Source organism: Chaetodon trifascialis, chromosome 4, assembly GCF_039877785.1.
Source record: "Chaetodon trifascialis isolate fChaTrf1 chromosome 4, fChaTrf1.hap1, whole genome shotgun sequence".
Classification (NCBI taxonomy): Eukaryota; Metazoa; Chordata; class Actinopteri; order Chaetodontiformes; family Chaetodontidae; genus Chaetodon; species Chaetodon trifascialis.
This window is the reverse complement of record NC_092059.1, coordinates 12,445,731-12,470,680: the sequence shown is the minus strand read 5'-3', so window position 1 is coordinate 12,470,680 and position 24,950 is coordinate 12,445,731. Positions and strand designations below refer to the sequence as shown.

At 43.4% G+C, this 24,950-nt stretch overlaps 1 protein-coding gene across 7 annotated transcripts in view; it reads right to left on the bottom strand.

Annotated features, from left to right (window-relative positions):
• The window catches only part of LOC139329873 (myosin IXB), a 56,371-nt gene that overhangs the window by 10,178 nt on the left and 21,243 nt on the right, over positions 1-24,950 (bottom strand). For 3 of the 7 annotated variants that reach the window (XM_070960469.1, XM_070960464.1, XM_070960466.1), the window contains exons 5-27: positions 15,256-15,350; positions 12,610-12,672; positions 10,434-10,533; positions 9,999-10,099; positions 9,472-9,601; positions 9,293-9,382; positions 8,849-8,965; positions 8,577-8,711; positions 8,084-8,205; positions 7,795-7,936; positions 7,461-7,656; positions 6,782-6,857; positions 4,415-4,528; positions 3,568-3,607; positions 3,277-3,399; positions 3,082-3,162; positions 2,822-2,932; positions 2,584-2,709; positions 2,301-2,450; positions 2,000-2,160; positions 731-1,879; positions 530-605; positions 274-392 (exon numbers count right to left, since the gene is read on the bottom strand). In XM_070960469.1, coding sequence (XP_070816570.1) covers positions 274-392; positions 530-605; positions 731-1,879; positions 2,000-2,160; positions 2,301-2,450; positions 2,584-2,709; positions 2,822-2,932; positions 3,082-3,162; positions 3,277-3,399; positions 3,568-3,607; positions 4,415-4,528; positions 6,782-6,857; positions 7,461-7,656; positions 7,795-7,936; positions 8,084-8,205; positions 8,577-8,711; positions 8,849-8,965; positions 9,293-9,382; positions 9,472-9,601; positions 9,999-10,099; positions 10,434-10,533; positions 12,610-12,672; positions 15,256-15,350 — 3,617 coding nt within the window. Of the gene's footprint in view, positions 1-273; positions 393-529; positions 606-730; positions 1,880-1,999; positions 2,161-2,300; positions 2,451-2,583; positions 2,710-2,821; positions 2,933-3,081; positions 3,163-3,276; positions 3,400-3,567; positions 3,608-4,414; positions 4,529-6,118; positions 6,212-6,781; positions 6,858-7,460; positions 7,657-7,794; positions 7,937-8,083; positions 8,206-8,576; positions 8,712-8,848; positions 8,966-9,292; positions 9,383-9,471; positions 9,602-9,998; positions 10,100-10,433; positions 10,534-12,609; positions 12,673-15,255; positions 15,351-24,950 lie in introns of all 7 variants that reach the window. The other 4 variants (XM_070960465.1, XM_070960471.1, XM_070960470.1 and 1 more) reach the window with 3 other exon arrangements.

Sequence of the window (24,950 nt, the reverse complement as noted above, 5' to 3'; positions counted from 1 at the left end):
TGTGAAAGTGGAACACCACACAAGGAGCTGAGGATAGTTTGATTATACAAGGCGAAGGGTTTTCCCATGAACAGTCTGACTCTTACAACAGATGTTGTAAGATGAAACTGTGGCTGATTTACTGTGAAGGATATGAATGCATGTTTTGGCCTACTGGTCACATTGTCCTGTGCTTCATACATCTCAATCATCTCCTTTTCAAACAAACTGCATGGGCCAAAATGCTTTTTCCTGCATCCCACCACTCATTTATGGGCCAGTCCAGTGCAGTACCTGTCTGGTGTTGACGGGATGGAGTGTGCCGAGTCTTGGTGAGCAGAACCATCTTGGTGTTTCCTTCTAATGGAGCTTCCCTTTGAGCCATCGCTGTGGCTTTCTGAGGGGGAAGTAACCTGTAGAACAGAATCACAAGTGATCAAGTATGCGCAGAATAACTAGATCTGAAACAGTTTTTTACAATATAAAATGTTTATATTCAAACATCTAAAACAGGCAATTTTACACTGTAGCAGATGGAAATTTATAATACCTCTCTGGTAGAAATAGCACCAGCCCCTTCAGAACTTGGAGACAAACTGTCAATGGATGAGGAGGCTGTTTCACTCCTGCAGAATAACAGATGAAAAAATGTCAAATGATGTCAAATGGAGCAAACAATGTTGAAAGAAAGCTGCCATTTGTTAGAGACAAAACGTGATCTGATCTGAGAATATGGCCAGAGAAAACATACAGCGGTTTCCTTTTTCTCCATTCCTCCCTGTTGTGGGGAGGGCTGGTGCCCTCACAGACTTCTCCATCACTCCTCCTCCCCCTCCACTTCTCCGGCTTCTCCTTAATTGCCCCAGGACGGCGATGCAGGTGTACTGCTCCGGCACCCTCACCTAGACCGTTTCTCTCAGACACAGGGTCAGCGAGCTGCAGGGATAACGTAGACGGACGAACAGGACCGGTGGAAGGAGGAGACGATTTTGTGTCCTTCTTCCCTCCTTTGTCTTCCTTCATTTTCCAGGCCACAAATGTGTACTGGTCCAGCTCCTTGCTGTCTGCCCGCTCTTTCAGCTTTTGAGTCTCCTGGCTTTTGTTCTTCGGAGGGGACGTTTCATCCTTCTTAATGGCTGAGGAGAAGGCCCGGTCTGTCTCTCTCTGGTTGTGCTCCAGCCCTCTTCGTCTCCTCTGCTCTCTCTTCTCCTGGCTCCTGGATGACGGGCCCTTGTTTATAGCTGGGGCTCGTGCTCTCTTTAGTTCAGCGCTGGAAGGAGGGGAGGTATCTCTTGGAGCTTGTTCACCCAACTCTTCACCTGGAGATGTGGGTGTAAGTGCATTGGAGGGAAGAGCAGGTTTTGAAGCTGACTCTTCTAGTGTTTGGTTCTCCAAGTCCTCGTCCTCATCTTTCTCATCCAGCTGGGGTCCAGCCTCAGTCTGGGTACCGTTGGTCTTCAAATCTACTTCTCCATCCTCCAGCTCTTCGTCCTTGGCCTGTTCCTCCTCTGTATGTGAGCTTGTATTAACCTCTTCGTCCTCCTCTCCTCTCTCCTCCTCTGTCTCCTGGACAGGGAGGTTGTCGTCCAGCATCTCCTCTGTGACCAGCTCTATATCGGTATCCTCTTTTGTTTGAGGCTCGCTCGCCTCTCTTGTCTCCGCTTCCAGCTCCTTCCTAGCTGCCTCTTCTTCCTCCGCTCTCCTCTTTGCTTCCTCCTCTTCTGCTCTTCTCCTTGCTTCTTCTTCTTCCATCCTCCTCCTTTTTTCTTCCTCCTCCTCTGCTCTTCTCCTGGCCTCCTCCTCTTCTTCCCTCCTCCTCCTTTCCTCTTCTTCTGCCCTCTTCCGAGCTTCTTTTTCCTCCTCCTCCCTTCGCCGTTTCTCCTCACGCATGGAATGGCACCTGTAATAAACAAAACATAAATATGGCAGCCCAAATACATTCTTAAAAATTTTACAGAGCACTGCATGCCCCCCACAGACTTATTGTATTCAGTACTTTTTAGTGTTTCTATGTTATTACCTTTTGCGTGCTGAGTGTCCTCTGACCAGGGCTTGTATCTTGGTAGCGCCCCGTCTTTGGCGGTGGATCTCTGATCTCTGTCTGTGGCCTCTCCACACAGCCTGGATCAGAGTGGCTGCTCGTCGCCTTTGCTCCTCTTTGCAGTACCTGCGCCATGAACGCTAAGCAGGCGGACAGGGAATAGAACAGGACACGTCAGAGTTATACTTCAGATCTCTGCTAAATATTAGAATGGGAACATAACAAACAAAATTAATATACTGACATGACAGCCTCAAACATGTGTTGCCTCTGTGTTTACCTGAATTAGGATGGCTGCCTGCCTCATGTCCAGAAACTCTTTCCTCTGCAGGCGAGCTCTGAACCAGCGCTGAAGGAAGATGATCTTACGCATTACATCCTTGTGCAGCGTGTCCTGCAGCTTCTGTCGCTCCAGCTCCTTCAAGAACACCTGAACAGGGAGAACACACCAGAATGCACATGCACAGAAGGGAAACAGGATCAAACGTGTGCATGAAATTGGGGTTATATGGTGCAATGAAAGAATAAAACTCAGAAGCAATGGCAAGAGTTTAGTGGTGTACCTTAGTTTTGCCTATCTGGTACGTGGTGGGGTCCAGACCCATCTTCTTCTCAAGCAACGCTGAGATGTCCTCTTTTAAGGCGGTGGTGTTCTTTGGCAGCAAAACCCTGAACTGCTCTAAGAACTCCTGCAGGCACAAGGCAATAAAGATAATAGAGGACTTGTGTGGTAGACATGAATGGTCAAAACCTAATGCCCAATATTTAACTGCAGGATTAAGCGGAGTAAAATTATAGTACCTGGAATGTGTACTTGGCTCCGTAACCTGACCTCCTGATGCGAACAGTTTCCAGCATTCCTGTGTATCGCAGCTGCTGAACAACCAAGGCCTCATCCAGATACATCTCCTTCTGCTCATATACAAGCACACAAGAAACACAGTTAACAGTTATTCTCTTACCATTTAAAACTCTAATTAACCAATTAAACAATGGTCACAATCAGCAAAATTGAGAGTTGTGTTCAAGACATTCTAACAGACTAACAACGGCATTCTCACCTTCTCAGCATTGGAGCGGATACAGCGAATGAAGAAGGGCTCTGCTCTGTTCAGAGTCTCCAAGAGTTTGGTCAGAGAGGTCTGCAGAAAATGAAGGAAGGGGTTTGCTGAATGGGACTGCTGTAGGAGAACCCTGCTGGAGGGTGTGTGAGGCTTGTTTGTGTGTGATGTGCAAACTGTTGTGGAAGATGTTACCTGGAACTGGGCACTGATGCTGGGAGGCTTCTTTTTCTTGTGCAGGTGGAGCAGAGACTTGGTAGTACGATCATGCAGCGTCAGACCCACGATGAACTTCAGAGACCGAGAATCCAGCAAACTCTGCACAGCAGTAACATAGTCAATTAGTTTCCCACTTGCACTCAATGATTATGATTCCACTGAAATGATGGCAAACTAATAAAATCCCATCACCTGAGTTGTCTTACATGAGTTAAACCGTACTTATATTCTCTTTATCTGCCCCTAAATTGGGGTCTTCAGGTTTACCTTGGGGATGACCTGCCTCTGTTTGGTGCTCTTCTGTTTCCTGTGGGACAAAAAAGATGCAGGGTGAGTTAGGACTGAAGCGTTAAAGGCCTGTGGCAGGAGGATGGAAGAATTGTGGATGGAGTGTGTGAAGCCGGGTTAGTACGGACGGGTGACTTCTTCATGCGCTGTCAATCAGTGATGAAATCAAGTGTTGCACCTGGAAGATGGGATGAATGACGAGCAGACAAGGCATGAATGAGTGAGAGGGTAAGGATGACAGAGAGGAGGAGAAGGAAGTTTGCTGCAGATGATGGGATGTTACTCTAAACAATCAGCCCAGCAGAACTCACCATACACAGACAGACATGCTCTCTTGTGGTCATCACAACATAAAAGGGCCCTAAATGTATGCTCAGGCTCTCTGACTGCAGAACCTGCTGTAAATTCCAACATGCTGCGAGGCCACTGCGACATATTTTCACAAGATGCTCCAAAAAACCTCACATGCCAGCACAGTCTTTTCATGCGGCAGTTAACGAAGGTATTCAAGGAATTTCAGTTTTAGCCTTCAAGAAAACTAACTAGTATCTATAAACTGGGCTAATAATACAGTACAATGTCTGCTATGAAGCAGGAGTGTGTTTGATGTTTGCATTGGATTAGAATACATGAGACACCAATGGTGCATTGAGAAAAACGGCTATCAATGTAAAGCTACTATAACTACCTATGACTGAACATAGCTGGTCAAAATGTGTTGATCATTGATATTATTCTTGGCTTTAATAAGAGCATGTTCTGCCTGAGCCAACAAGACTGGACTAATCTGGAGGAGAGCTGGTGCCAGGTCTGTCTGCAGACTCACTGGAGGACGTGTCGAGGGAAGCGGAGGCGACCCCAGGACTGCAGCAGCTTGCGAGGGTCCTCACCATCCAACTGCAAGTTCTTAATAGAACTGATGATCTCTGCATGCATGTCTCTAATCACACCGAACACACACCCAGTGTGGAAAGGGAAGGAGAGGGGGGGAGTACGGGGAACAGAAGGGAGGGAAAAAAACGACAAAAGGAGGAAGGAAAGGGAAAAAAAAAAAAAACGTAAAGTGGGGCGGGATAGGACGCCACTGTTTTGCCACCTTAGAAGAAAACACACCACCACGGTTACCCAAGACAAGAACACACACAGCAAGATGGCTGGGGGTCTGATATCAAGAGGAACTTCATGCTCTGCTCATCCATGAAGAATAAACCACAAAATGTATTCTTACACTGTTTGAGTTTATGCACATGAAAACCACAAGACACACTCAACCACCCAACCATGTTGCCATATCCCTTTTATAGACAGAAACACACGCAAACACACACACACGCGCGCGCACACACACACACAAACAAAGAGAGACTGGGGCACGTAGGGGGTTGTATTCACACCCACATCCCTGCCACTGTGGTAGTTAACATGCAGAGCTGAGCTGACGTTCAGCGTGGTCGGCCGCCTGTTTCCATGCTGGGGTTGTTACAGGCTGTGTGGCTGTAAGTTGTTACTGGTGAGGCTGCTGGATTCATGGTCCTCTCATTGGGACTGGTGTTACATTGGACACTGGATCTGGTGAGGTTAATGGGGGACTTTTCTGTGTCCCAGAGCTAGTCCATGCAGTACTGTTCTATACTTACCATGACTGACCATGAAAACAGAGGTCAGGCAGTGAAGGAATGGACAACATGTACAGTGAAATGAGTCACAGTGAATCTGACCTCTACACCTAAGTGCTTGCAGATCTGCTAGGGTGATTTAATAATGGTAACAATGCGCTTGGGGGCTCAACTTAGTTCAGGTACTGGTCAATAAAAAAACAAAGTAGTAATTTTAGATCTGAAAGCAGGAGGTATAAGGTCAAGACTCAAAGGGCCCAACAATGCAAAGGTATTCTTCATGGTTTGGTTTCATTCTGAGAAAGCTCTCTCTCCCTCTCTTTTTTTCTAACGATCTGACTTGGGCCCTCTGTGTGTGTATGAATACATGTGTGCTTCCAACAGCTCCTCAGTTGATGGAAGTTATCCGGGCGGCTAATCAGGGTAGGCCAGTACAAACATTTTCCTGTGCTCTATAGCAAGAATAATAAACGTGAGGAAGGAGAGAGATTAACACAGCTACAGAAATCGATGGGGATTACAGTGAGGGGAGAAAGGGAATGCAAGGTAAAGGGTGACTTGTACTGTCAGTGTTCTGTACTTCCTCCGCTATATTCATATTAAAAGAAAGAGACATTGAAACATTTGATAAGCTGGGCCTACTCGAAACAGTGGTTTGGATTCAACTGTATTAAATTGCTTATATGTGTGTGTGTGTGTGTGTGTGTGTGTGTGTGTGTGTGTGTGTGTGTGTGTGTGTGTGTGTGTGTGTGTGTGTGTGTGTGTGTGTGTGTGTGTGAATTTTATTTATTTAGATGTGAGCAGACTCAGAATATGAAACACAAACCAGTATCCATTACCCAAAACAAAACACATTTCCTTCCTGCTTGGCCTCATGTCTTCATTCCTTTCTCCTGTCCACCAAATTCACTTACTTCTTAGTCTCATAGCTAGCAAAGATGTCTTCAAAGGCCTCTAGAGGGCGCTCCTCTGAGTGATCAAAGTAGAAATCGAGCATAGACGCTCGTCTGTGGAGGGGAGAGGAGAGAACCGCACACACTGAGGTCACCAAAAGGTGGAGAGGATAAGGCCGGCTGAGATGAGGTGAAGGAGGATTCATCTGTCAGGGTGACGTCAAAAGCTGTGGTTTTGTCAAAATTTATGGATTCCATTCAGATATGTTAGAGTAACTCAGCTGAACGCAGCTTGTGTGTCTGACATTGTCCTTCCTCATCTCATCCAGGATTAATACGGAGGTCCACAGTTCACCAACCAATTTAAACATCCTTCACCTTCAACAAGGAGCTTCAAACAGGAAATATGTTGCTGTGTAGTTTTTAAGAGGAGCAGAGGTTGCAGCTTCGCGAGGGCTGTATACTATAGAGATCCTATTCAAAATAATCAGTCTGTTTCATGAAAGAAAAGTTATTGACCACAAAATAAACAGGGCTGACAGTCTGTCTGCCACAGCACATGTGGATGTGCAGGCAGAATCCTCCAGAGGAAATAGACCAACAGCTAGAAAACCAGTCCAAACACAACAAAGAGCAAGTGAGACATGTTTCATCGTTTCATATACAATTATGTAAATCACTTACTTATACATTCTGTCTATTGGAGCATTGGATTGCTTAAGTTCTCCTAAAGGAGTCCTGGAGATTGGACGGACAACACCTAAAACAGAAGAAATATGAGCACACAATTAATAGGCATTACTAACAAGTAAAATAATGTACTTATCATACATAAGCTTTTACGTAGAATAACGGTTGATCAAAGTCCTGTGACTTCAGCAGTTTTTGTTGTTTTGGTTTCTGTCTTAACTTTATCTAATCTTTTTAATCCACATAAAAAGGCTCTTACGTCAATGGGCTACATCTGAGAGCACAAAAATAGGCTGTAGGATTGAGAATTGCACGGAACACAGCAAAATCTCCTAAATCCTCACGTTTCTCCGTATTCCTCTAAGTGCTGACCTGAAGGACTAATTACAGAGTAAAGAAAACTGCAGAAACTCTGAAGTTGTAGTATAAACTGCACAAGTGAAGGCAGATACTTTTGTAAATTCTACCCATAATGAAACCAGCATTTCATCAATACTACCCTTTGCACTAATTTTGACTGATACAGACTAGAAACAAGAATATTAGTCTTCATTCAGCATTAGCACAACTCAGATAGTGTCAGCAAGCTATAACCTACAATAACGTATGCTACAAAGTACTCTGGACCTTCAGTCTGAATATTATTTCTGATATAGTTACACTGATACTGTACCTGAAGTTTTGGTGGCCCAGGAGCGGCCAGCTTCGTTAAAAGCAGCAATGCCTCTGATGGTGGCGCGCAGGATGCCCCATCGGAACATGGCCACCGGGTCCATGCCAATGAGCTGCCGAACATATGCACGGTCGCTACTCCGCAACAACGCTACGATGTCTGGACGCATGTGGTCTGTGTTCTTCTCCCGGAAATCCTGGTGAGGTTGAATATACCAAGAACATTACAGACAGCAGCATCAGGTCATATTCAAGTGTAATGCAGAATAATTCAAAATCGTCTGCTTATGTCATTTGATGTGTTCTCTGCATCTTCTCCTCCTGTCTATCCTTACCTTGATTTGATATTTGACTTTGCCAGCAAAGTGTCGAATGACGAAGGCAGGCTCCATGACCGCTGTGGGGACAAAGTATTTGTTCCCCTGGTGCTGCTGCTTGAATTTGGCTAATAATGTCTCATCTGTTGCATGGGGAAAGCTGAAGTACAATCGCAGAGAGGAAGAAAGAGGGAAGAAGGGTGAAAAGAAAGAGGAGAGAAGATTAATGGGAAGCTTTGAACTTAATCCCTACCTGCGGCCACGAAACATGAATAAAACCGTGTGAATTGTCTCTCGTTTTTCTTACTTGCTCTCCTCATCCAGCAGGTAGAGTAGGCCAGTGGGTTTCTTGCTGATGAGGTGGATACAGCCCACATTGTCTGTGTAGTCAATGTTGTGCCAGGTGATTCCCTCTGCTTGGTACTCCTCCTGAATGAGGCAAAGTTATAATATTTTGGTGAATAAGCTGTTTGGTGAACCTAAGTCATGCAATTTCACTGTTTATCTATTGTGTACGCTAAAAAATACCTCAACATAACAATAAATCTAACTTTGATTCGCAACCCACAACTCTGAAGGATAGGATAAACTTGCATAAACTAGAACGAAACTTGTTCTCCCTTTAGACATGAGGAAATACTTCGATGAGTCACCATTTAAGCAGTCATTATTATAAACACAGAGCAGAGAAGAGAGTCGTACGTTTGAATCACAGGGGAGCAAATCTTTTGATGGTGTGTTGCACAGTGTGTCATGTAAAAACATTTGGGGCGTGGGACAGACGAAACGAGACCACTCACCTGCTCCAGGTTGAAGATGTGGTGGTTGAAATAATACTGCAGTTGCTCATTTGCGTAGTTGATGCAGAACTGCTCGAAGCTGTTGGTCTCAAAGTCCTCAAAGCCAAAAATGTCCAGGACGCCAATGGACAAGCACTGGAAAAATAAGAGCATGAACACCAAGTGCACACCAATGAGGAACAGGAAGAGGAATGTAAAACAATCATTATCCTAAAAATAAAACTAAGCTGATGGCATTTAATGATGTCGAGTTGCGTGTGTGCGTTTCTCACTGGAATAGATTCCTCCATATCTTTCTTGTTAAGCAGTGCGTGATTGATGCGTAGGACAATCCAGTCAAACAAGGCGCTGTACAGAGATTTGGCCATGGAGTCTCTGGCTGTGATAGCCTGATGGGAGAAAGAGGGGGTGATGCATATTGTGAGGACAACAAAAAAAATGCCATTTCATTGTGTGTTTTGGAACCAGAATATATTACAACAAAAGTCTGACGGAAGCAAAAGTAAATGAGGGTTTAACAGGTAAAAAGACAGAAGGGTGTGGAGCATTTAACAGGGGGACTGACAGGAAGAAGAGATCTACTGTAGGTGTGGTATCAATAAAGAAGCAGAAAGGCACAAAGAAGAAGCAGACACACAAAGCCACCAATTAGTGTGCAGCTGGACACTATTATAGTAATAACAGGTTGCAGAGTTGTCTTCATCGCGGGTGCGTACCTCAGAGTGGCTATATGGGAGGATCAGCTTGTCGTTGACTGTCACTGTTTTCCTCTTCGTCAGCGCCTCAACCAGCAGCTCCTCTTTGACCTGAGAGGGAACCCACACACGTCAATGCCAGTCACAACAGTCACAGACACAGTGAAGTACGCAGTCACACAGAAGTAAAGACAAGCTACCTTTAGCAGGTCAGAGAGCGTAGCCAGGACCTCTGGAGGTCCCACATCCAAGCCCTCATCCCGGCCTGTTGACTTCCTCCTGTAGGTCACGTTGCCCAGATACAAGATGGCCGATAGCACAGAAAAGATCCTGCAGCACAGTCAAAGAAAACGTGTAAACTGAAAACAACGGCAATACATACATATTCTGACAAATGCAGAAACAATGCTACAAATCCTGTTAAACCATCTACTGAGGCTGAATAACTAGTAAACTGAATATCAGCATTGTATGGAGCAGGGTCTGCACACTGTGTCTACTACACTATGCCATTAGATGCAGCTACTATTGTGCTGTTAGTGCTCCAACAAGTCTCTTTGTTGTAATTCATATTTTTGGCAATATTACTCAGTACTCAGACCAAAATAACATCCATTTCCAGGACTGAGTGGAAAAATGCTTCTGGATCTGATTTTCAACACGGCCCCTTTAACATGTCTGGAAGAACATTATTAAATTACAATACACCAAACACTAATTCACTTACTGTTTCTTGGTAGCAGGAAGGAAGCCAACCATCTCCATTGCCTGCTGCAGCCTTTCAAAGTCGTGACGCAGGTCTTCCTCATCTTCTACCTTAAAGTTTTGCTACAAGGAAAGACAGACAGAGATGTGTGAAGATGAGAAAAAGACAGCGAAAGGACAACATGGATACACAAACAGGTGATGAACGGCGGTGAATGAAAAGGAGGGCGAGAAAAGAAAGTGAGGGAGAGAACAAAGGCTGCTCCATTAATATGCAGGACACATGTGCGCAGTAAGCTGGGAGTGTATACAGCAGCTTATTCAGAAGCTTGACAGTCTTCATGAATGCAGGGTCCACTCACAGTGAGTTACAGAGCTACCTTAAAGGTCAAATCACACACAATGGGCTGTTTATATCAAATGGATAGGCTGTAAACTGCTGTGTGTAGTACCATACCTGCTTGAGGTAGAAGTATTCTTCAGGTGGCAGCAACTTGAACTCCTTCCTCTCCTCCTCTGAAGCTCCCAATAGCAGGTAGTAAAACACGTGGTAGTTCCTGTAAAAAACAACACACATCGTTCTTCAAGACTGTACTACACACCAACTTACTATTGCAACAACACTTTCTTTAAACTGTTCTCCAGAAAGGATGAATCATGCATCCATGATTTGTTTGTTTCAGCACCTGGTGAGCAGTTATCAGTGGACATCCCCTTCATGCTTATGGTAACAAATTAGATTTTTGGTGACAAAGAATCAACACGTTATAAAAAGCTAACAGAAAGAAGACAACATCTGGAGCTCAGTGATGTTGATATCAGTTTTCCACTCATGCTATCAGTGGGCAGGTAGGTAGACCGGCAGCAGAGCTTTGTTGTAATAGCTCATGGGAGTCATGAGTTTCCACACGAATCACAAACAATGACATCATAGAGTAGTCACTCTCTGATTAGACAGGCAAGATGCACTGTCAACAGCGACTGTAGGCTGGGTGATTAACAGGGTACTGTACAGGCTGCTAACCACTTGAGGGTTACAGAGGCGGGCTTTACAATGGAAGGTGTCTACATTTTCTAAAACTAGCTGGGAAAATCTGAACAGGAAATGTGTAAGAGTACTGCTCTTCCCACTCAGAATAGCGAAAGTATGTTTATATACAAAGCATCAAGTATCTCAGTTGAGCTGCTCAGCGGTAGACTGTGGTTTTACAGACAAATCCCCGCGAGTATTGGTGTGCATCTTTATCTGCACAAATCTAAAAATGGAAACATAAAACATGACTTGTGTAGGTAGAAAACATCAGTTAAATCATTACCACGTTATGGCTAGTCTAACATAGGCACACCTATCTCCACAGCGCTATGGCAGCATTGGAGAAAGGTCCGGCTGCACTATTATCATTCTGGTGTAGGGGGACAAAAGGCTCTGGCTTGTTTGTATTTCTTTAAACCAATCACAATCGTCTTGGGCAGTGCAAAGCCCAGCATGAAGAGAAAGTGCCTTTGCAAAATATCGTTGGGGGAAGATGTTTCAGTGGAACACATGCACGTGGGGAGGTGAGTCCTGGTATTACAATGCCTAAATCCCCGCAAAAGAAAAGGTGACAGCTGCTAGTTTGTTTATGCTAATACTGTCCTAGTTAGAGTACTAGTTAGAGTAACTTGACAATTTCAGCATAGATCATTGTATAGTTTGCTAGCTCAGAAGTTGTTGTGGTTTCCTGTAATGACAGGGATTTTGAGAACAGTAACACGCAGGTAGTGGAAGGGCCTGCCATTGGACGCCTTAATAAGTGGTCAAGTGGAAGTCATACACCCACAGCCCACATCCGGTGAGTCAGACTACTTGATGGCTACAGCTTTTATACAATCCACAGGGCAACTATTCACATTAAAGCTTTTTTCATTTGTTCACTGATGTAACATTTTTAACTGGGGGTAATCGAAATGTATTTGACTCTTCTTTTGACTTATTCATCAGTAACATAGTGTATATTACTGCAAATCAAATAGCAGTGGAGGATTTTCTCACTCCTCACTCCGACTGGGTTTTTCAATTGCCAAATATTTGTTGGCATATTAGTCACACAAGTAGCAACAGACCAGCAGTCTAGTCTGCAGTGAATGTCACAGTGAGTAACACGGGCTTGCAAAATGTGAATGAAGGGCGAGCGACGGCATGGTAAGTGACGATGCCTCTCTCAGGAAAGTTTCTTTCGCATGCGTTTGCACAGCAACAGTTCATTCTTAGCTCACACAAACAGGAGTCACTGGAGATCACATGGAAATTTGGCAAAACCAAATTACATTGAAATGAGCTTCTACATTCAAAGTGTAAGTCATACCATCTCTCCACACTGTACAGTATAGGCCACTTTGATGTCAGCGAGTAACATCATTCAGTTCACTATAGATATTAAGCTAATGCTAGTAATAACGTGTACAAAATGAAGAATTTGGGTGGCAGATGTGTGTAACAGCTTAGGCAGATAGACATGCAAAGCCAAAAACTAGAGACTGAAGCCTTCAGCTCAACTTCATATCTAAACATCAGAGGCTCCCCATGTTTGTACAGAGGGCCCCATGAAGGTCAGTGGAGGTGACGGGTCAAGACTCCTCCTGTCCCTTCTCACCTCTCGTTCTTCTCTCTTGAGACCAGGCGAGACTTCTCCAGGAGATACTTCTCCACCACAGCTCTAGAAGACAGAGAGACAGAGAGTCAGGGGGGTAGAAAAGGACGAGAAAAAAGGGAAGTAGAAAAACAATGAGGATGAATCATTAAACTAAAGGTCACTCAGCTCTGTCTGTGTGTGAGTGTGTGTGTGTTTTCAGGTCATATGTGAAAGTGGGCTGCTAATAAAAAATGAGGGGAGGAGCAGGAGTGGAAGTGAGGGCAGATGGGTGGAACAATCAGTGAACAAAGCTTTCAGAAATGGTCGGATGGATTGTAGCACATCACAAACACCACATAGCAACACACACACGACAACAACCGGGGAACTTTGGCACTGATTTATTGTATTGTATAGTATAGTCAAACAGAGGAGACAGGAAGACTACTGCAGGGGTAGAGGTATGCTTTCAGACCACTGCAGTCATGAGATATGCAATTGTAAAAGCAGTGCTATTTACGCACTGCACCAGGCCAAAGCCATAAAGTTGTCTAAATCAGATTTTATAAGTCAGAGTTGTTTTTTCTATAGCCAGGCAAAAACAACACTGACGCCAGTCCTCATGGCACACTAAGAATAGAGCTATGCTGTGAGAAACGCAGTTGTGTCAATCTGATGAAACTGCAGCCACAACTATATACAGATTAACTGAGATAAAGTTCATACATCTACTGTAAAGATCTGCTAGTCAGAGTTCCCTTTTCCCTTTCTCTTTTTCTCAGAATACTCTGCACCGCAACTTCTACGCACAAACTCACTTTTATTAACATTGTAAAAGCTGCCATGGCCACAGATACACCCACACTTAGTATTTAACCTTAATTTACAAGGGGCAAAGGTTAGTTTTTAAGATGGTTATGATATACACGTAATAAGTTGCATGAGAAATTCTTGACAGGACGGGGCCTTGTGATGTGCTCTGGTAAATGACAGAAATTCAGAAAAAGGAAAAGTCCTTTGAACAAGTTCCAACCAGATGCCAGTTACTTTTGAAGAATCTGTGAATATATACATAAAGACATAGGCCGAGTATGCTTTTACTGCTTAATCCTGCTTCTTGAAAACTTGAAAAGCAGAAGTCCCACAAAACAAGCATCTGAACTCCTTGTGAAAGTGTCCAGTTCACAAGTGAACCCATTTCACACCTGAACCCATCCAAGAATCAGTTCCAGGAAATGGTGCAGTTGTACACTGGCTCTCATATTTGCTTCATGATCACACACATTGTGTTTGTAAATGTATTTCCGTACATTCTGAGCATTAAGACCAGAGGAGGAATGAATCCAAAGGGACACCACAGGAGACAATATGTGTATGTGACAGCTCCCTAAAAATTAGAGTGCATTCCTGTCTGTCAGTATAGGCTGATCTAATGTAGATCCGCACACAACTGTAGGAATGTTGACAGGAGCCTCTTTCCAGAAAAGCACAGAGGAGCCAACTAACTGTATACAGAATATCTGTCAGCACATGCCAGAGGGATAAGAGTCTCATAGAACATAGAGACATACATCCCGAACATGTTCATGCTCATTCAAATTTTCACTCGTAACCCACCCACTTTTTACACCTCCTCTAAAGTATGTGTTCCTTTTCATCGTTCTGCACCATCTTTCTCAGAGTCAAGTGAGGGAGATTAGCCAGACAGAGACCCATACCGAGACAGAGAGCGTAAAAATAACCCGTCTGTCAGTTAGTCAGTCTGCTCAGAAAGCAGAGCAGAGTGGAACAGCAGCCTTCCCTTTGTTAATCTCATCTATTGACTGTCTATTGAATGGCTGCCACTGGAGATGGAGAGATAGACAGGCAGCCTTTGTTAGGTCTACAGAACAGAGCTGTGGTGGTTCTCTGCGTGCAACACTTTTCTGATGTGAGCCATAAAGCTACACTAGCACACAAACATGTTTAATTTGACTACATTTTTAGTTTTTGGAATTTCTTTGTCTAAGTGGGTTCACAAAACATCAGCCAGTTAAAATCAACTGTCCTGATTGGATTACAGACCCTTCTCAGGGTAAACAATTCAACAGAGCATGATGAGACCCGATACCATTAGGAGATAATCAGGTTGGGGATGCCCATTTACTGTGGAGCTGAGCAGCTGTCGCCACAGGCATTTACATGTTTCAAATCAAATTTTATTTCTACTCCAAAGCCTTTGCATATGCACCAGTGTTAGAAATCTTATTGTGTTAGCCTTCAGTCTGAGCATTGTACCGAATATCCTCTGCAGCCATTCAGGTTTTGACTTCTCCACAATTACAGCATAACATGTTTAGTTTTTTTTCGACACTGTACTGAGCAGCTGTTCCCCTCTCCTGATGAGGAAATGAAGAAGTGACACGACTGACCAGACTTTGATGCAGCTCTTAACTTGAGTCTGACTGCTGAGAAAAAGGAAGGACATGCTGGTGGTTGAAAGTTTCAGTCTATACACTCAATGCACAGAAGAGGATCCACATGACTAGTTATAAAAAGAGCAAAGAGGAAGATATCAGGCGATAGCAGGGGTCCACAACATTTGTTCCCAGGCCTGCATACACACACACACACACTCACACACACACACACACACACACACACATACAACTACTGTTAATTACTCACCCTCTGACCACTCCGCTCTCTAGGTAATTAACCTGGATGAATTTACCAAAGCGGCTGGAGTTGTTGTTGTGGGCTGTCTTGGCATTCCCAAAGGCCTGACAAAGACAACAGGAGAGGACAGAAAAACAGGTTAAGTTCAAGGGTATAGAGTCAAAAGCATACAGTGCATTACCAAATCAACCAACAGCTTCTCAAGATTAATGCATATCCATGTTCATTAATCTTTTCTTCAAATAAATGAATGAGGTAACTGCTTTATATGTGAAAGACAACAACATTTAGAGCATGAATGGAGGGAAATAAAGTGTGACTGTTTGGGATTTTGGATCAGAGGCTCACATCCTGGAGAGACCAGACTTGATTTTAAGATTTTGTTGTAGCACCCACTACTATCCTCAAAATTTGAAAACCTCTTCCAGCTCATTGTTGATGTTTTGAAACTCAGCTGTGTTTCAACCCCTTATGGAGGTGCTATCGGGTGCAACACAATCTGGGAGTGCACCGTCAAGCCGGCTCATCTATCGGCACCCTCACTGAAGTCAACAGCAACAACAAATCACCAGGAGAACAAAGAAACTAGAGAGTCAAGGGGTTAAATCTGGTTTTTAAACAGCAGCTGAGACCGCAGAAGGGGGTGGGACTGTCGGTGTGTGCGCGCTTGTGTGTTTGTATATGTTGGAGGTCTTAAGAGTGGGCGAGCATCTGCAGCTCATTGTCCTCTCCTGCCCTCCTCTCACTCTCTCCCCATCCATCTCTTTCTTTTCTTTCCTTTCTTTCCTCCCATTAAGACTCTTTCCCTCATTTACTTGTGAGAGAGAGAGCGAGAGAGAGAGTGAGAGAGAGCGAGCGAGCAAGAGAGAAACAGAGAGAGACAGAGAGAGAAAGGTCATTGATGATAAATGAGGTTGGGACAGCCAGTCTGTATACCAGCCTCAAACCAGAAACAGAGACATAGAGGACCAGGGAGGGTTTCTCTCCTCTCTCCAGGCCTCTGGCTGATGCTAAACCAGGCAAGGGCACACAGAGCCCAGCCACCACGCCTCGCTGAGGGGCCCTGTTTATTGCATTGATACGGTAACAGAATAGCACTCTTTTTTTCTTCCTGATGCACATGCTCACATGGTTACAGATCACTCAACAAAAGGCCACCGCAGGGGAAGTTGATTCAGTGCAAGCTAAATAGGAGCCACATTGTATCTTTCAAAGCAGTTGCAGGGTGAATTTGATACAGTGGTCTTGGGGCTGATCAGACTTAGGGGGAGAGATTCCTTAGGATGATCCGTTGACCTATTTTCATTTCTGCCGCTCAAGTTGACCTGCCAGTCTTGCATTGGCTCTTCATTTGTCTATTTAAAGCTTTTCTTCTTTTGCAACAATACCATTTTTGCGACAACTTTAAGTTTATCAGTGCACCGAAAACCATCAAACCAAAATGGGACTCTGAAGCGTTTTTGAGACACGAGGGAAGTATGAGGCAAGAGCTGTTGCTTGTTGATGGATGATGAAAGAGATGCAGTTGTCAATTGTCTCTTATCCATGACCAGAATTATCTTGCATCTAACTTGGACTTGCTTAGACAAGGCTCCTACCTGCTCACTCACTGGGCCTTCTCTCTCTCTCTCACTGCTTGTACGCATATGTGTGTACCACACACTTGCATTATTTTCTGAATTTTATTTTAATTCTAATATTATTCTGTGTATGTTATGCATGCCCATATATAATGTGTAAAAATGTATTTATTCAAGTGTACAATTCCATCTTTTCTGTTCCAGGTTTGAGGGTCAGTGAGTGTATTTTGGAATGAAACTCTCAATGCTCAATGCTGCCCACTGTGCCTACGACTGTTCTGATCACCCCCACTCCACAAACCCTGCAGCAAAGAGTACAAAACCCTGGGAAATCTCTGCAAAGCCCAGGCCGCTGCACCATGGAGGGAATGCTAAACATGTCACAGCATCTTTCGTATTCAACCTTGCCCGTGAGCAGACCATCTGACTGGCTGGAAGGCTCAGCCGGTATGGGGAAGTGGATCGACAGCTTGTCAAAGTGTGTACATGCAAAGATGTGGTCGTATCTGCACTCTTACGGAACAGGGGTTGCTCTCAAGGAGTTTATGGAAAGAAAACAAGAAAAGGAGAGTGAGAAATAAGGACAGAGAGAGAGAGAGAGAGAGAGAGAGAGAAAGAGAGAGAGAGAGAGAGAGAGAGAGAGAGAGAGAGAGACACACACACACACACACACACACACACACACACACACACACACACACACACACACACACACACACACAGAAAGCAGGACCATCTGCAGTGTGTATGCCTGTAAGCTGCGGGTATGCATATCCAGTGATCGTTTCTTGATGTAGAACGCTGTCTTAACTGATTCCTCTCTGTAGTGAGCAGACAGTGGCAGCTTGCTCCTCTCTACATTCCACTTCAACAGGGCCCTACCTACACGACTGAAGTCTCATATCCCTATTCAGCCCCTCTCTCTCAGACACACACACGCACGCACGCACGCACGCACGCACAAACACACATCTTTCCTTACAAACCAAATGAGGGGAGTGTCTGTAAAATGGTGCAGTTTATGAGCTGTTTGTCTCAACAAGTGGGGCAGAGATGAGAAAGTATAAATTATATACTTTAAAAAGGCATTAAATGTTAGGACTAGTATAAACTTGCACAAACAAGCGCGATCTGTATAAGGACATGGTCTGATATTGTGTACAAGATTAGATGTTCACAGAAACAACCAATTTAACTTTGACGTTGACTCACTTTCTGTGCTCTGAGAGTCGTCATACTTCCACCAATGCCACCAAGCATTACAGTTTGTAGTATTTTAAGCAACATGCCAACTGAGACCAAAACTGAAAGAAAGGAGAGAAACTCCTTTGTAATCACTAAAAACTTGAGAGTGAGATGGTGCTTGGGTTCTAGGCCTGACTGCTATGACACTGAGGCATGCTGCATGCTTCAAAGTCTAACTGCTCAAAAGAGCTTCAGTTAAACGTTTCCACAGGCGCTGCCAAGGCCCCGACACTGATACCTCACTACAGCATGGATACACTCACAAAAGGACTCTAAATAGTCCAACCGCCACAAAGACAGTTGCCACATTCTCCGAGCGCAACGGCAGGCGTTGATGCAAAAATTCATCAGACCTCTAGATGGACGTGCTCACTCATTCAGCTACACCCACCACTACATCAGTCAAGTCCTTTCAGCCCAGATCAAGTTTATACTCCTCAATTATAGGTTGAACTGGAGACCCAGGCAGCGAGGTAATGAACTATATAATCACTGGTAGGTGCAGTGTTAAGGCAAAACATCAACTGTACTTAGTGAGAAAATAATCACTGTTTGTTGTGTATGAACGCAAAAAATGCTTTGGTGAGATCGCATGATGTTGGCAGTGACTGAATGCAACCACGTCTCTACACAGTTCCTCCTCTATGCTTGGCCCTGCTTCAAGCCGCCACTCTATCCCACCAACTACACTTAAACCCCTTGGGCTTAACTCAACTGAATTGTTAACAAAGAATTGATTCTTTGAGGTACAATAATGGCGTCAATAGCACCCAGAGGGGCTGCTGCTTCAATTCAATAACAGGGAACGTTGCAATGAATGCGGTTATACTGAACCACTTCATGAATTTACTGCATGAAGGTCACAAACAAATAATATTTCTAAACATTTCTTCTCTTGAACAGAATAACATGGCAGTACTCTCTGTTATAGGGTATATAATTATTTGCAGTTCACTAACATAACTCAGATGTGTTAGATGACACTTTCACACTGCAGATGATTTACATACAGGGATTTTAGTGTTTAAAGGATTGGAGATTAACCAATTAGTTCACTGGTGGAAAATCAAATGATAATTGATTACTTAAGTAATATATGAGTCAAAAATGCCAAATATTAGATAATATTGGTGCTGGTTGGGAGAAAAGGAAATAGCTTCAGTATGCAACAGCTGATTGTGATAGATGATCGTTCGATCATTAGCAAAGGCTGGGAAGCAGATCACAAGGTTCATCTTTTCCCTGGAAAAGGTGGAGCTGCTGACGAACTCTTACAGAGATCCCCATTGGACCCATACCCTAAAATCTGTTAAGCGGTTTGGACTAATTGAGAAACTAAACCTCTCATTTCCTGTATCACATACTATTTATCCAATTGTCTTTCTTGTACAATTATAGCTATTTGTACAGTTTATATGGATTTTGATGGTTATCTCTGCAGGAACAAGTTGGTCTTATTTGACATACTTTTTGTCATTACAGTTCCAAATTCACAGTATAATTTGCCCCATTTGCAACCTCAGCATGCCGTATGTTAATATGTAACTCTGTCACAAAGGCCTCTCAGTGCAAACCTTGGGGACAGAAATAAAAACAAACATTTTTTTGCCTGTTATTCGGTAGGAGTTTGCATCCTCAAAGGTATTTTCCTGAACTCACAGGTGTTTGCTGTCTGCCAGGGATGAGAATGTCATTGTTCAAGGGAAAAACATTTAAATCCAGTATTTATACAGACAGTGCACAGCTTTTCAGCAGGTGTATGTCACATCCACAGTTCAAGCCTGGATTTAAAGCTGGTTTGGTTCCAGATTCTCAAAATATCTTTGAAGTTGCAAACAGTTGCCAGATAAATTGTAAAAAAAAATAATTAAAAATTTAAAATGTTACCGCTCACCATTTACAGCCTAGTTTAACTGCCCCTGTGACATGGCAGAGTTGGTAAAACTGATTTAGACATTTGAGTGTTTTCAAGAAATCTTAAAGTTAATTATCTGGTCTACCGCCTGCATGCGTACATAACACAGGGTCAAGTAATGAAGATGTAAGACGTACAAAGTTGGAATAGTTAGAATAAAGTTTTCAAGCACCAGCTTTGCTCCTCTTGTGGTCTGGTATTTTACCAGATTGGAGGCATTTCAAGCAGCTCCACCCATGTCTAGATGGGTACCACATCAAACCTAGCTTGTGGTGTGGTCAGAGAGCCATGAATAGACCCTGAAGTGGCCTGCAGCATGCTGCTACATGTAAGCTGTATTTGGCCTGTGAGGAACAGCATATTCTAGTCTTCAATATGATTCTGAATGGTATGATTACAGTAAGACCTTTGTATACTGTATATATGTGTGTGTGTGTGTGTGTGTGTGTGTGTGTGTGTGTGTGTGTGTGTGTGTGTGTGTGTGTGTGAGAAATGAATGACACGTGTGCATGACGCAGTGACTTAAACTCAGTAATGCCAGCTTTTCCCAGACTCATGCACAATGCCACCCAGCTTGACCAAATATAGCTAAGGAATAAAGAGGTGCAACCCATAACTAAGAGATAAACAATGGCTCAGCAGACAGAATGGCCAGCTACTCCTCTGCACTTCCTGAATAACAATACAATACTTTGGTGTATCCCCACCCCTCAAGGCCCTGAGCTAACGGCAGAGAGAACTACTGCCGTTACTTCCTGTGTCGTAGCTACTTCCTGTTAAAAAGGGTTCCGGATGATAGGAACTTCCTGTCTGAAGTGGTGAGACGGAGTGGCATGGAGGAGGCTGGAGACATGGAGGGACTTTGATTCAAAGACTAGGTGGTTAAGTTTTAGTAAAAAGGCATATATATTATCTACATGACTTGTCTGGAGATAATCTTCTCCTCAGTAACTAAATCAGTAACATAACTGACTGGATGGGTAAAAAAATCATGACTTACATCAAACTTTATACAAAAAGTTTTTTTGTATTTACACAAGCAAGAAGCCCTGGTGTCGTCAGAAGACTATCCATTTATATCTTTGAGGACACTAAAAGTTTGTATCAAGCATTTATCCCAAACAATTTGACTGATAACACACTGCTATGTGGTGATGAAATGAATACTATTCAGAATGCTGCAAAGACTAGAGCGGCATTGCTCAACCTATTCAGGCTTTTAATCCCTTCATTAGGCCCTAAGATTTTCTCAACCTTAGCAATTACAAAGTTGTCAACTTGCCAAATTTATTAGTAAGAACATGAATGAAGCTCCATGTGGATTATTAATTGCAGTCTACTTCAAACCTGTTTTAAGGAAACATTAGTTTAACAGTCTTATGATAAATACATCGCGACAAGAAGAATTTAATTGGTACTTCCCTAGGATTAAAATATAACTCCAATAAATTGCACGCCTTGTGTCAGCCAACTGCAAAAGAGGAGGGCTCTGTCATCATGAAGAATAAACAGGATTCAAAGCCTTGCAAAAGAAAACAGAGACACCAAAAGGACCACGTAACAGAGGATCAACCAGTTGGACCAGTTCACCTCAAATCCTCACTGAGAGCTGTTCTGCAAGAAGAGGCCTTATATATTCAAACGGAACAAAGTAGTGAGAACAGTCTGCATTATTGTCGAGACAAAAGAAGGAAATTTAAAGAATAGAATATAGAATAGAAAGAAGAGGTAGAATGAATTAAAGTAGGACAGCAGCTTTTCCCCACATGGCTTCAGGTTGGGGCCATTCAATCTGCCAACAACACAGCACAGCTCAGCGCAACAAACAATGATCTCATCTCCTCAAAATGTGTGACCCGGGCCTAGAGACCTCCCCTATAGCTTGATCCACGCACACTGATGAATACAGAAAGCACACATTTTCCACCATTGTAACCTGATTCCAGGGGAAAAAAATAAAATAAAATCTTTTTGTCAAAGTAAAAAAATCCTCCATTTTGGTTCACATATCTAAAAATAGCAATCTACACTCAATATATGCCCTGACTGGAACTGAACAGGAAGGAACCACAAGAGGTAGACTGAAGAGAAACTGCAGGGAACATAATTTTGGAGGAGTTATTGCTTCCTCTGTAAAGTGTAAAGTTGTTTCATGTCAGCCATCTTATGAGTGTGCTGCACAAGCTGGCGGGTGTTGTCAAAACAGAATCGTTTCACATAAACTAACTTGGGAGGGTCTCTTAGCTCATAATAGTGTGGAAAATGTTAAAAGCAACAGCACCCGCATATAGCTTAATGTTTCTGGGTAAAATGTTGCGAGGGGGAAATGTACAGCTGTTCAATAGCCAGGATGATTGACTGACTGGTCATAGATGAATCCAACTTCCACTTCCTCCACTGACTGGGCCAACAAAGACTGAACCCGGCTCCCTGTCTGCCCCTGCAACCACAGCTCTACACTGGGCTAAAGTGCGCACACACACACATGCACACACAGCATTCTGGGAGTGAACAGCAGAGTGGCAGTGTGTCTGCCAAAGGGACCAGAACTCTGCTGATGGAGGGGAAAATCTCTCCATCCCCCCAGCCTTCCCCCTTGCCTCAATCAGCCGTCCGGAACCAAAGACTCTGACAGACTGACACACATCAAGGGACCAATGCTGCACTTATTCAAATGCATTAGAGCAGCAGCAGTTCTTTGAGTGAAGGCTCCAGTACTGAGTCAGAGAGTCTGGAGACGACAGAGACATGACAGAAGATGGATGAATACACCATGCCTGCAAATTGCTGTGGCAGCTCACCCTGTATTCTTGCCATTAATGGTCCAGCCAATAGCTTGTCGTCAGTTCTCTCTCGTTTAATTTTGTTCTATTCCATAGCATTGTGAGTTCCAGTGAATGTACTTTCACAGATCAGGGGGTTTTCATTTTTCAGCACAGTTTTGTACTTTGAATAAACCACATTCCACGTACAGCTTTTCTGACTTAAGGTCTATTTTTAGCCACAGTACTTGGGGAAGAAAATCTAGAGTTTTACTTCCAGATCAGGACTGAGAGTAATTACTAGTTCTCAACACGAAGGAGGGCTATTAAACTGAAACTGAAGCACTGGGACTTCTGCTTTTTACCTACAAGGTATTCAGGTGACTGTGCAGAGATACAGAGCTTCTCAGTCTGATATTTATCCTCAGACAGAACTTCATTCTATCTTTTTCATCTCTAGTCCTTCATTAAAACTGTAATCGCTAACATACATCCAGATAAGACCGCTGACAGGAAGCACTCTAAAACTCAATGTGACCTGAGATCACAGACTTTCATGTCACCTAGTACACCGCATACACCAACTCACATACACACTACATTATAATTAATTTAGTTGAGCTAGAGCTGCAGGGTAGTCTAACAGTCCAGTGTTTAAAATATATAATATAAGCAAAGATAAATGTCTAGCGATGGAGGTCTACACTGTAGAATAGAATGTGAGACAGCACTCACAGTGAACCACTGCGTATAACAGAGCATTAGAGTGGGAGTTATGTGAATGCTGAAAATGACTTCACAATAATAACCTTGCTTGAGGTCTGACCAGAGGTAAATTCTTCCATATGTGAAAGTGGAGGAGACCCCGTTTCTCATTACAGGGATGAAAAATAAACAAAATGAAGTCAACTCTGTTCTTTGCCACGTAGCTCAGGGATTAAACGCAAGCAAAAGCAATACTGTGTGATAACTTACCTTTCACGATGCAACCAATTTCTTTGTTAAACAATGTAAAAGCTAACAGATGTCTACTTGTCTGCATGTATGTGTAAGTGCCTTTTTTGTCACCAAACACAGAGAGCTGTAGTTTGGAATGAGTCTCGGCTATTTAACTGTCTGCAGCATAAAGATACCCTGAGCTGCTTTATAGACAGAAGCCTTCACTCACTGTGAGACCCCATACGGTATCTGTTTCTAAATGCCTAGCATACAAAGTTATTTTTACAGTTGAATTTAAAAAAAACACACACACATTCATACATGACAGGGCAGGGCAAATAAAAATGTGTATTGTGGTGGTGTGTTTCGTCTGATGACCACTGCCTCTTCCTGTGCATCAGTGAGGCAGTTGTTCACCGTAGTTAATCAGACAACTGAGCAATGAAGATGCTCTAGGTCTGTTCAGAGTCCATATGACTCATGTTGGTCAGTCTGTCTGTCCAGAGTCAGGCCTGATCACTGTGCACCATTATCATCAACCACCTAGCTTTACTTAAATATCCAAAAACAGATATTCTCACACTACCTATCAAAATCAGTAACTTAGATAAAGCTGTCTGCATCAGTTTGGCTGTAGTTTCGGTTCATTCTGTGCAATCAGCGGTTGCACAGAGCAAGTCAGTACAAGCATCCAATTTCTCAGAGAGCAGAAAGCAGGAAGAGAAGCACAGTCACCTGACTGAAACAGCAACAAAGAATTACCAGCTTCTGGTGCCAGATGAAATTCACGTTCAAATTGTTATGGGTCAAAAACAGAACCCATGATGTTTAATACTCATAGACCAAATTAGTGCTTGCATTTCAAACATAATCAGAAACATCAGTGTTTGCTCATAAGGAATAGAAATAGAAAACCAACAAACAGCACAGACTCTAGGTTCCCACAACATTTTCATAAGCAAGGGGCCTCATGAAGGTTTAATAAAGCAACTTCCCATCCTCTTTTTCGTTTCTTCTTTCTGGGGAGGCCGTAGTCGTCATGTTTCAGTCTTTTGCACTGCACACACACATACACCCCCCCCCCCCCCCCCCCCCCCACCCACCCACACACACACTAACATATGCCCCCAGTGGCAAAGCCTACACACAAAAGTACAATAGATTTGCAGCCTGATAATACATTTGCTCACTGTTGCATGGGATCTAATACTTTCATGAGATGTTTTATCGTTCACAACCACTGAACCAGAGATAATCATTGCC